Genomic DNA, 12,130 nt, shown 5'->3' on the forward strand with positions numbered 1-12,130 from the left:
CCGGTCTGGTGCAGCGCGGGGAGCAACTGACTTGCGGTTTGCAGATCCTGAAGTTTCCCCGGCTCTCTCCCTTTCCCCCCGCACCGCTCCGCGTTCCCGGCTACTGACGCGCCCTCTTCTTCCCTTTTGTTTTCCGCTCTCGCTGCCGCGAGAATTAAAAAAAGCCATTCTGATTATAAGGCTGCTGGGGTGTTTTCCTCTTGGCATGCCCAGCTGCAGGAGGAGAGGTTCCAGGCTGGAGTGAAGAGGCTTCCAGTCGAGATCCCGGCCTGCTCTGACGTGGCAGCGGGAGAGGTGTGGCGGGGAGGGAGCTGGGTCCGGGCTGGGCGCCGGGAGAAGCCCCGCTCCCACCGCTCACAAACGCTCCTTCTTCCTCCCGTGGTTTGTAGGCTCTTGCTCGAATTCCGTGTGATGGGCTTTGCTTTTTTTTTTTGCTTCTAGTGTACGGTGTGGTGGTTGACGGGAATTGCAGGCAGTTCTTAAAACTGCAGCATAGCTGGTTTCTTTCAGAAAACGAGGAGTTGTTCTAATTCAAAATGGGCATTTCGATGCTCTGTGTAAGTCATGGACCAGGCTGCTGACCCTGGAAATACCGTTTTTGCTGTGGATTGGGGTTTGACTGTGGGTTTGACTTTGCCTTCTCTCCGGTGAGCTTCCCCTTCATTAGTAAGAGTGACTGTTCTTGAAATCAGTTTACCATGTGCTGATGTGAAATATCATTCAAATATTGAATTAATACTGTTGAACAGATGTATCTGTAAAGTCTTTGGTTCAGAGCATGAAGAATTAGTCTAAGCTGCAACCTGAAAGAGCTGAGAATGAGGAAATGAAAGAGATTTACGCTACAGGTAAGAGGAAGTACATACAGGTTCCGTGCGTTATCACGTCAAGTCACTTTTTCCCAATCACTTGATAGTGCAAATAGTGAATTAATAGCTTTGGTTTTAAACACGCTTAAAGTAAAAACTGTTCTTAGCTTTACAAAAGAGTTCAAGCAAATGACTCCATGGTCCAATGCAGCAGTAGCACAGAACTGTTGTTTCTGAGGTCATGGAGCGCAAGAGCTCCTTCCTCATGAACTTTCCTGGCTCAGGCTGTGGTGGATCAGGAATTCTGTCTGGATCTGGCAGGAGAGGGCCTGGCCTTCTCCAGCTCCTCTGTAGAGTTCTGTCTTCTGCCTTACTTGAGAAATGCAGTCAAGATTACGAACAACAGAGTTAATTATCTAAAAGCTAAATATCTTGCTGTCTGAAGAAGGAAAACAAGAAATTCTAGCGGAAGGCTAAAATTCAGATAGGGTTTTAGCCAAGAGATTCTTAAGTGACCTTTGGACATGAGGTTATTTACACCGTATAGTACAATGTAACCTAGTCCCATCTTTCTGCTTAAAAAGTGATCTGATGTTGTTTTCCTTAAGTCAGTCTCTTGCTAGGGCCTTATTCATAAGAAAGTAGACTCGTACCAGTCGTTCTCTTTGGTCCTGACATCTCCAACGCAGAAAAGTGGGTGGACCTGTATTACCCAGGGCCCTCAAGTCTTCCCTTCACCAAATCAGCCAACATCCATGAACACAAACGTGCATGTATGGACTCTTTCAGTAGAAAATGTCTGTTGCATTCATTTTCCTGAGAAAAAAAATGAAACGGGGATATGTTTGGGATTGTTTTTTTGGTGTCTTCCAGTTCTGCCTGAGTCCTTAGGAGTAAATCCAGATCCAAGCTACTTCTCAAAGATTAGTGTCTGAGGCCTAACAAGTTTGTCTAGAATGAGAAGAGCACTTCAAGGGAGCATGGGATTTTATTTCGGGGGCTCCATCCTGTTCATTGTAGCAGTTCGTTGTTGTCAGTTGTGGTTTCTACCAATAAAAACTTTATATATATATATATATAAGCATAAAATATGTTTATAAAGTCGTACACAATGAAAAAGCCCTAAATAGTTTCTGGTTAATGTTGGGCAGCTGCTAAATGCCTCTTGTTAGTGGAGTTTCTGCAATTCCTTTATATTGCATATTAGAGCAGTTTATAAATTAAATAAACTTGTACCTTATGGTTACTGGGGACTAAGGAAACACAGGCAAACCAGCTGCTGCATGAACTGTGCACTTTTGAAGCAGTAGAAGCTTAGAAAATAAGTAGAGACTTCTAACTGGTTGCTGAACTGGAGGCTGTGATCCATGAAGAGCTGGCAAACCGCATGGTGCCGACTCCTCTCTTCTGGTTGCATCTGTGTGTGTCTGAGGCCTTTGTTCCCCAGAGGAGCTCAGAGGCCTGTAAAAGCGGCTGGAGAGAGGGAGACAGCCCGTGTACCTCTGCTGCAACCTGCTGTGTTCTGAAGACACATCACTCCCCGTTTTCTTTGCTAAGAAGTGACTCCTCTAATTGAGGAAGATAGGTGAGGCTAGGATAATCTGCATTATGAACCAGTCAGTGTTTTCAGTGTTTGACTTAATTATTTTTTTTTCCCCTAATTTATTCAATATGTTAAAAAGAGAACAAGGAGAAAGCAAATCAAGTCATGATTTCAGAGCTGGCAGGGAAACAATTTTTTGCCTGACTGGTTATTGGAGTTTCCAAATTTAGAATTTGGGAAAATGTTTGCCACTCCAAAGAGTATCTCAAAAATAATTACTAGGATCTATGGAGAATGTAGCGGGTAAGTCTGTTATTGACTTCATGTCATAATTAGGAAATTCATGAGACTTGAAGAATCCTGTGCTTTCAAACATTATCATGTTCAGACTGTATTTTCTAATCCATTCCAATTCAAATTAGATTGTTTGCACTGTGAATTACTGCCTGAAAATTGATTTGCTTTTCTCAGTGTCATCTGTCAAGTGTTAAAGGTGACCTGCAGTTGCAAGGCTGTCAAATTTTATGCTGGATACACTAAAATAAGTAGCATAGATAGTGAACATGTAATACTTCTGCTAGGTAATGTAGCTGCCTCTCATAGTTTTGTTTATGTATCTACTACAGACCAGATCATACACTGTGTTGAAGACTTTAGACAGTACTTTGCCATAGGCTGTTGCCAGTTTGTCTGTATTTTCTCAAAAAAAAAACCAAAAAACAAACTACAAAAAAACTGCTTTGGGTAGGTTTGGAATTTCTTTTCTCCCTTTGAAGGAAAATTTTGCCATTCTCAGTTGATAAATTTGTGTTTAGAGTTAAGCTGGGTTTTTTGAATTGAAAGTACAGGATTTGTAATGTTAATATTTTATTAGCAGAACCAAGGAAGTGTTTCTGTGGCTGATGTGGACTTCATACTGAATAAAACTACTGTTTTTATTAAATACTTCAAAAAGTCTGTGAAATTGCCATGACAAAGTAGGGACTGGCTTTCCTTAGAAGACTTCTGTTTGTAGAATTTATGTTGTGATATGCAGTTCATAGCTAGTAAGCAGTGTCCACACCCCACAGCCTGGCTGACTGAACACCTCTGCTGCTGCCTGTCGCCCTTTACCTCACTCACAACAGCAAAACACAGTTGATGAGAAAGTACAATTTCAGCTCTGCTCTCCTCCCTGGCTGTGAAAATCAGCGGAGCTTTTGAATTAAACTTTGATGCTATTGCTTTTTAGCCAAGCTAGAGTGCAGAAGTTGAAGTTTTTCCATATGTTGGGGATGAAACAAAAATGAGAGGTTTGACTCTTCAAAATTTGAGCCCAGAGCTTGGGGAAAAAAGAAATAAAAATGTGTTTATTTAGCTCCAGAACTAAATAATGTTTGTGGAAGTAAAAGGAAAAGGAGAAGGATGAGAATAATGGCAATGGAGTCCCAGTATATTGCAGTTACCAACCATGAGCCAAGGTCAGTGCTGTGACAAGTATGTTGATTTCTTTCCTAAAGTTTTGAAATACATCAAATTCATACAGCAGAGTGTTTATCTGTTTCCTCCCCCTGTTTTTGTTAGTGTTATAAACCTTGCTTTCTCCCAGGTTGCCTGTCTCTCCATAAGTCTTCGGTTTAAACTTTGAACCTTACCTAGTCTAGCCTGCTTAACTTGAAAATTAGTTTAAATTTGGCTTTAGGATGTTTTTCAGGAATATTTTGCTATTTTAAAGATTTAAAAGTCAGTTTAAATGCTGAAAACCTTAATACAAATTGCAACTTTTTGGTTTGGGGGTGAGTTGAAGCTGGCAATGCCTTAGAGGAATTTGTGGAAGTATATTGCTTGTATTTATATGACAATACATCCAGATTCAAATTTATTGCCATTATCAATAATTAATGCATCTTATATGCTCTTTTTGCTGTTCACAGTTATTTACTAAAAGAAAATATCATGCTAGATAATTTAATGTAACTATATATAGTGTATACTAGGGTGGTGCTGTACTGTAACCTGCCCAGGTGGGTTTCTCTGTCCTGTAGGTCCTGACCTTAGGACGGACAGTGTTGCTCGCTGGAAGGTGTTATGGGCCTGAGAGCAGCAGGGCTGTCCAGAGTTGTACCCTCATGGACTCACCTGGGGTGCAGCTGAGGGTGCAGCTTCAGCTGACTTTGCAATGTAGTTCTAGTTCAAGAAATGTCCAGTGTGTTTTTTTCATAAACTTTAGGAAGTGGTTGGTTTGAGGGTTTTTGGGGGGGTTTTTTGTTGGTTTGATTTTGGTTTTTTTAATCCTTACAGCTTTTGTTTTACAGTTTCCAGTCTATATAATTGTAGGTTTTGAGGCATTTGCTGTTTCCTGTATTACAGTTGCTTTTGGGCAGCTGCCTTGTTTTGCAGGTAGTGCATTAAGCTCACCTCGTAGACATTTCACATATGAAAGTTGCAAACAAAAACACTTTTTAATTGTTACTGTTTCAGCCATTCCTGTACTTTACGTATAAACATAAAGTCCCTTCATCTGGGGCAGTTTATTCAGTATTTCTGAAGCCAGAGTGAAAAAGGAGTTCAATAACTGTAGCAGATAGACTTTCTTCTAATTGTTTTAGGTGCTGTTAATAGTTTTTAGTCAGAAATATTTTTCTATAAAGGGACAAGGATTTTCAGCCTTGCATTGTAACTGGACAGTATTTTTCTCCCTTATTTTTTGAACATTCTGCATGCTTAACTGAACAGATTCACATATTTTCACCCTGGATGACTGAAAACAAGAATAATTGGAATAACAAGATAGAGATGCAGGCTGTGTTGTTTTGTCACCCTGCTGGGACACACCACCACAGCAGTATTACAGAGTGATGCTTCACTTCAGTTTTCAGAAGCTTTTAGTGACTGATGGTACAAAGCTTTTGTGCTTCTGACTTTGCTCTAATGGCTGAAGTTAAGTTCAAACAAATGTTTTGATGTTGGGGCTTTGGCCTAAAATACAAAGTTACTTTGAAGATGCAATGTAGATGTCTCATTTTAGCTCACTTTCCTCTTTTTTTTTTTTATTTGGTTCTAGTGCCTAGTAACACCTGGTTTTGCCTGTTTGATAATTTTTTTTTTTTTCTACCATGTGGTCAATTCAGTTTCTGAATTGAATTGTCTTCTGTTTTAAAATTGGTTTATTCCTTTAAAATCCCATTATTGGTGCTAGCATACTTTGTGATTATCACTGGATCTGTAGAATCTATTGCCCTTGTACCTTTCCAGCTATTCAGCATCTGAATGATGTACTGAGGCATGTGACAGCTCTCTGAGAATTGAAAGCTAATGCAGCCTTGCTGCATAGGGCCCAGTGATAATGAGAACAGATAGTGTAACCTACAAAAATATCACCTGCAAGTTATCTGCTGTGAGTAACTTCTAAGTCTTGTGTGCTTTCCAGTACCATGGTGTATAGGTAACTTAGAGTCACACTACTGAAATATATGAACTTACAGTTCTATTTGTACAGCTTTGTTCTAGAAGCCTGGATTTTGTCCTAATTTTCTAATCAACTTGCTTAAAAATAAAGGATATATCCTTTCTCATCCTTGGCATCAAGTGTTTTAAAGCACATCATAACTTTTTGAATAATTAATTATTTCCTTTATCACTTTAGGTATTTCTGGGAAAAGCCAGCTTCTGTTTGCACTGGTCTTCACTACCCGTTATCTGGACCTCTTCACTTCATTCATTTCATTGTATAACACATCTATGAAGGTAGAGTATACTGAAGAGTTAGAAAAGCTGGTAAAGTTGCATGCAGAGTGCATAATTTCATTAATAAAAGCCTCTTTCAATGGCCCACTACACTGTTATTACAGAAGAAGTTCTAGATGGGCTTTGGATAAAGAATGTGGAAAACAGACTAAAAACCCTACTTCTTTCTGCATTCTACATACAATTTTAAAAAAGTTTGTATGGGGACTGTGACATTCAGAACAAATGCCATTTTGATTATTGAAAATAAAAGCTTTTGGAAAAATGGTTCAAATAAATTGTATTTCTCAATTGAGACATTAGAGCTTAAATAAATCTCTTTTTAGCCACTACCATGTAAATTAGTGTTCAGAACTCAGTGCCAGGATTGTAGCTAGTGTCTGCTCAGAGGCTGATCAAAAATTGACAGGAGTACACTTTTAGGAATGTAGCTTCCATTGGATTATACCCTGTTCAGTTACCCACTGAGTATTAGTGAACCCAAACTTGTTTTTGTTATTTCTTATTTACTCCTGCAGTTTCTGGTGCTAAATAAAAAAAAATAAAGGAGTAGACTGCGAGAGTGCAGTGTGTTTGTGGCACCAGTACACACTGGTGTGTTTGTGGCACCAGTACACACTGGTGTGTTTGTGGCACCAGTACACACTGGTGTGTTTGTGGCACCAGTACACACTGGTGCGTTTGTGGCACCAGACCAGACACCTTTTTAATCCAGTTCCTTTATTCTTGGTTTTTCTTGATGCTCTTTGACTTTAGTTCAGAGGATAGTACAGCTTTGCCAAGAGGAAAGGCTGGATAGTCAATAATGGAAAACATACTGAAGAATTAGAGGAGTAATACTGTAAAATTAAATTTTAGATCTTAAACTCACACTCTTGTCTTCTAGCAAGTCAAATGTGTATGATTAAGGTTTAATATTAACAGTCTAGATGAAGAACTCTGGATTAAATAAAATATTCTTGAGCCACTAGTTTTTTTCCTATGTAATTTCTGAGAATATTGAAAGCTATTGTTGGGGGCACTAAAGGAGAAGCTGGGTTTTTTGCAGTTTATTTATTGCTTGTGGTTCAGAGTCATAACCATGTCTTTGTTCTGCAGCCCTCCTACCCAGAAAAGGCATTAATATGGGAAATTACACTTGTGAAACTAAACTGAGTCTTTCCAAAAATGAAAAAGTGGTCCTCTCTTCAAATCCTGTGTTCCAGGAGTATATACAGAAATACACAAATTGGCTCTATCTGCCTTTCTTAATGACCTGCAGACTAATTTTTGTGATTTGTAGCTTCTGTATCTTACAGTTTCTTTTTCATGGTGCCTGTACCTGAGTGTTGTGTGTATTACTGCTGGTGCACTCTGCAGTCATTTTCTACCATTCTTTTATTTTGGTACCTTTAAAAACTAAAACATTTTCAGTGTCCCAAAACATACTATAATTCTCATAAAGAAATCCTTAATAAGGAGTTGGGGTTCATTCACACTTTCTTAGTGTCTTCCATGACTGTACCAAGTACGATTAGTTTACACCTGTAGTAGGGATTCCCTATGGCTGATACCCTGTCCTGTGGTCCTTTCTCTCCAGTCAGCTGAGGTGCTGGTGTAATAAAAAGTCTTTGGATTCTGAGGTCCTTCATATTTGTAGCATTTTGTATCTGTGAGCTGCATTTTTAGTGATTAGTGGCATCTGCCAAACAATGGGGTTTTAAATCTGTTACTTTGCAGTTGTAAAGAACTATATTTAGTGTGATAAATGGTTTGGAATATTTAATCTTTGTGATGAAACTGAGGCAGAAGCTAAACTATTTGTCTAGTCTACTGTACTGCGTTGTCTCCAGGACAATGTGAGCTTTGTACTGATGATGGCAGATTGACCTTTAGAAAGTCATGTATTCTCTCTGGTTCTGTTTTCTCATCTGTAAAATAAAGCTATTTGCCTATTCCACGGGGAATAGTCTGCTGTACCATAACAATTAAAAATGGTAATGTTAGACATCAACTGAAATTGAAACTGAAATCTGGTTCAGTGCTTCTAGCAGTCTGTTAGTTTTGCAGGATTTATGGCCTGTTGGTTGGTGGAGAACACTGACCATTTGCCACTCCAGATTTTAGAGATGTGTAAAGTTCTAAATCAAATCAGCTAATTTGTGATAAGTTAAGTGGCTGAGTCCAGATGGGGCTTATTGAACAGCCTGACACATGAGCCACCACTCCCAGGCTTTTTGAATGTAAAAAGACCCCTTCCATCATTACTGTGTGTGTGCATGTGCACATGTTTAACGTAGATGTTCTGGGCCAGTGCTTCCCTTGCAGAAGCTGAAGTATTCCTTTTCCTGCCAGTTCCTTAGTTCTGTCTGCTCGGGAAAGGGTCTTTAAAGAAACTTTGAACAGTCACTTCAGCCAGAGGCAAGATGATGCTTTTAAAGCAACAAAACCAGTAGAGCCCAGAATAATTGGTTTTGAATTCTGACTCTGCTGGGAAAAGTTAAATACCAGCACGTAGCCTGGAACTGCAAAAGCATGTAAACAAAGAGTACACACAGCGAAAAAAGACAGCACTTACTTCTCTTAGTGCCTGGGAATATCTTTGTTCCGTGAGTTTGATCTAATCCTGCAACCTCTGTGGGTTGCTTTTTTGTTTTGTTTTTTCTTTCCATGTTCTTTAGCTTATCTACATTGCTTGCTCGTATGCCACTGTCTACCTGATCTACATGAAATTTAAGGCCACCTATGATGGAAACCATGATACATTCAGAGTGGAGTTTCTGATCGTTCCTGTGGGTGGGCTCTCATTTCTTGTCAATCATGACTTCTCTCCTCTGGAGGTGAGTTGATTGTGGGCAGGAGGTTATACTTTTCTTCTCTAAAATATTTAGAACATGAAAATGAGCATTTTTAGGCTGATTGAGGAATGCTTGAAAGATGCCTGTGTTTAGTAGGTTCAGGCCAATCTGTTGCCTTAATGCATCTTTACACTGCAGATTTTTGTGAAAATTTAAGGCACTTCAGGACACTAGCATTATTATTGGCATTGATTATTTTATTAATTAGAAGACTGTCTTTTTCCCAGTATACTCTGATGGTTCTGTTAATTCAAAAGTATTCTTCCTTTTGTTACGTTTATTAAAGAAATGCCCCAGAATGCAGTTTGTGAATAGTTGGTGCCACCTGGTGAAAACAAAAGGAATTATAATACTTAAATTTTGTAGAATCACAAATGCTCTAGAGTATTAGAAAAAATTGCATTGTATTTGAAATGCAGCTATGTGTTTTCCTGTCAGAAAAGTTACATTAAAAATGTAATGATAGAGAGTTCAAACAGGTAAGTTTTCCACAAAATAGAGAATAACTTTAGATGCTTATTTTAAGTGGACTGAGCTGCATTTTTGTATCTATTAGACTGAAGTGATTTTATTAGAGAGTAAAGGAATTTTAATTGCAAGACTTTGAGGCATTATTTTAAATCTTGTTCTGTATTAACTTGCTCTTTAAACCAACAGATAAAAAAGTTGGAAGAACGTGAGTGAGGTAATAACGTTGTTAAAGAGTGAAAAGTCAAGCTAAGTCAAATATCTCATTTGCTTCTGTTATCAGTAAGACAGTTGAGCCTACCTGTGAGGTTGTTTTTTTCCTTTCAGATACTGTGGACTTTCTCCATTTATCTTGAATCGGTTGCTATTCTCCCTCAACTTTTTATGATCAGCAAAACTGGGGAAGCAGAGACCATCACTACTCACTATCTTTTTTTCTTGGGTCTGTACCGTGCCTTGTACTTGGTCAACTGGATTTGGCGCTACTATTTTGAGGGATTTTTTGACCTCATAGCTGTTGTTGCTGGTGTGGTCCAGACCGTTCTTTACTGTGACTTCTTCTATTTGTATGTTACAAAAGGTAAGTAGTGGAATAACTTCCAGCTTCAGGTTGTGGAATGTTCATAGGGATTTGCTGTATCGACATTACTAGGTTGTTAATTTTGTGTGCAAATTATTGCTGAAATCTCCTTGATAGATTTTATGGCTTAACAGATGTTGCTGTTGTGTTCCATCCATAACCATAACCCTCGTGCTCTCACAACGAACACTGCTTTGTGCAAACTGCACACTTAACAGGCCCCTTTCTCATTGTTGTAAATACCTTAAGAGTCCAAAGGATTTTTTGATGTTTCTGTTTATGCTAAGTGTCTAAGCAGTCATTTCTGCTGGGTGCATTAGTAATTCTGCCCTTACTCACATTCCAGCTTCTGTCATATAACTACAAAGCTGTAAGGGACTGTGTTATTTTAGTCACAGCTCTTAAGTAACCATAGTCATAGGCTAGTTAGTATGTCCTACGAGGATGAAAAGTGAGAATTCCAGGGTGCCACAAGAGGGCAGGGTTGGAATGATTGTTAATTCATCATCGTTTTACCAGTAGATGTTGGAGAGAGAGGCAAGCCTGGTAGAACTGTCTACAGTGCACCCATTTTGTAACAAAATGACTCTATGTGATTGATTTTGGTCCCTTTGAAGTTTTAACAGCATGTGCTTCTCCTAGGTCGCATCTTTGTTTTGCTAACTGTTTTCTTTCCTACTTTTCCTTACAGTACTCAAGGGAAAGAAGCTCAGTTTGCCAGCGTAAGTGCCAAAAAAACCGTCACCAGCATCTGTCCTTTTGGATGCTTGGACAGAACAATCCTTATCACAAGCAAAGGCGAAGATGCTTGAGACAGAAAGTCAGAAACACAGCTCTTTATAGTGCAGGTAGTCATCAGCGGCTCTGTAAGAACGGAGGAAAAACAACCAGCAGATTTCTGTTTGATGCATCTTGCCTTTATCTTTTTTATTACTATGTATAAAGATTTTTTACATAAAGAAACTTATACTGTATTAATAAATTCAGTGTATGGTTTCAATTGGAATAGTTCCAAAAGTGAGATTTTTGTGAGATTGTTTATGACCAGGAACAAGTGCAAACTTTTTTTTTTTTTTTAATTTTCAAGAATTTCTTTGAAATGACTGATATTTTTTCTTTTTTCTTTTTTTTTTAGTGCACAGATATGTGCATCCTTGATGGATGGTAGTTATCTGTTCTTTCCCTTGGATTCGATTTTCATTCCACTATATTTATTTTTTTTCCAAAAGGTGAATATATGTCAACTCTAAATCTGAAACCACCGATGTTTGATGTGATGTGCTGGTGCCCAGTCTTTGTGCCATCTGCTGACATGGAGTTCCTATTTGAAATATATGTTGGTGCCAGAAGGGGAACAGTCACATTTTGTAGTTGTTCCCCTTCTAACGGGCTGATGGCAAGAGGACAGTAAGGAAATCTCTTGAGGCCACAAGGATGGGCCCTTTCCTGTTTTGCCATGATGTTGGGGAAGGTAATCCCAACAATGAGAGCACTTGGCAGCGCAGGTCGTGAAGAGTAAGAGATGCGCTCGTGTTGCTTAGTGGCAAATGTTTGTGACTGTATTCTTTGTTCAGGAGAAGAAGGTTAAATATCTTGGATGTGTACAGCCCTGCTACCCCATTGCAGCTATAGAAGCGGGAGACTTGTAAGTTGTTGATTACAGTAATCTGTAGGTGATCATTTTAAACAATATCTACATTTTCTTTTTAATGAATGCTTTATAAGCAGATTCCATGTTCAGCTTCAAGTGGTTTTTGATGTCACTTTTGGACAATTAATATTTTTTTTATAAACTTCAAAATCAGCAGCACCAGTTACCATTCTTTATCCTTTAAATGATTCCCTTTTTTTACTGAGCTGTTGCATGATTTATCCTGTGTTACCATCCTCAATAAACACTTTATGAAATGGTGAAAATGGATTTTTTTTTTTTTTTATTCCTAAATTAAAGTTTTCTGCTAGCCTGAGACCAGATCAAAAGTCATTGTAAGGGTGAGTTGCTTAATTCATTGTTTGCACTCTTGAAATATGTTTTTAATACTATGAGGGGCATTATCACCGAACGAAGCAATGGTGACTTAGTTCTGCTAATCTAGCCTAGTGCAGATGAGGGTTTGGTGCTCATACATGTTTTCTGTTTATCTTTAAGAAATCATTTATCTTCTCT

The 12,130-nt window shown here is 38.7% G+C and overlaps 1 protein-coding gene across 1 annotated transcript; it reads left to right on the forward strand.

Moving 5' to 3' along the window:
- The first annotated feature begins 5,982 nt into the window (after positions 1-5,982).
- On the forward strand, positions 5,983-11,880 carry LOC104527409 (ER lumen protein-retaining receptor 2). Its single transcript, XM_010171130.1, has 4 exons — positions 5,983-6,078; positions 8,739-8,897; positions 9,711-9,963; positions 10,655-11,880. Exons 1-4 carry the CDS (start codon positions 6,073-6,075, stop codon positions 10,687-10,689), a joined length of 453 nt encoding a protein of 150 aa, XP_010169432.1. The 5' UTR covers positions 5,983-6,072; the 3' UTR covers positions 10,690-11,880.
- Positions 11,881-12,130: the final 250 nt, after the last annotated feature.

This window comes from Antrostomus carolinensis, unplaced genomic scaffold (genome assembly GCF_000700745.2).
Source record: "Antrostomus carolinensis isolate BGI_N321 unplaced genomic scaffold, ASM70074v2 scaffold33190, whole genome shotgun sequence".
NCBI lineage: Eukaryota > Metazoa > Chordata > Aves > Caprimulgiformes > Caprimulgidae > Antrostomus > Antrostomus carolinensis.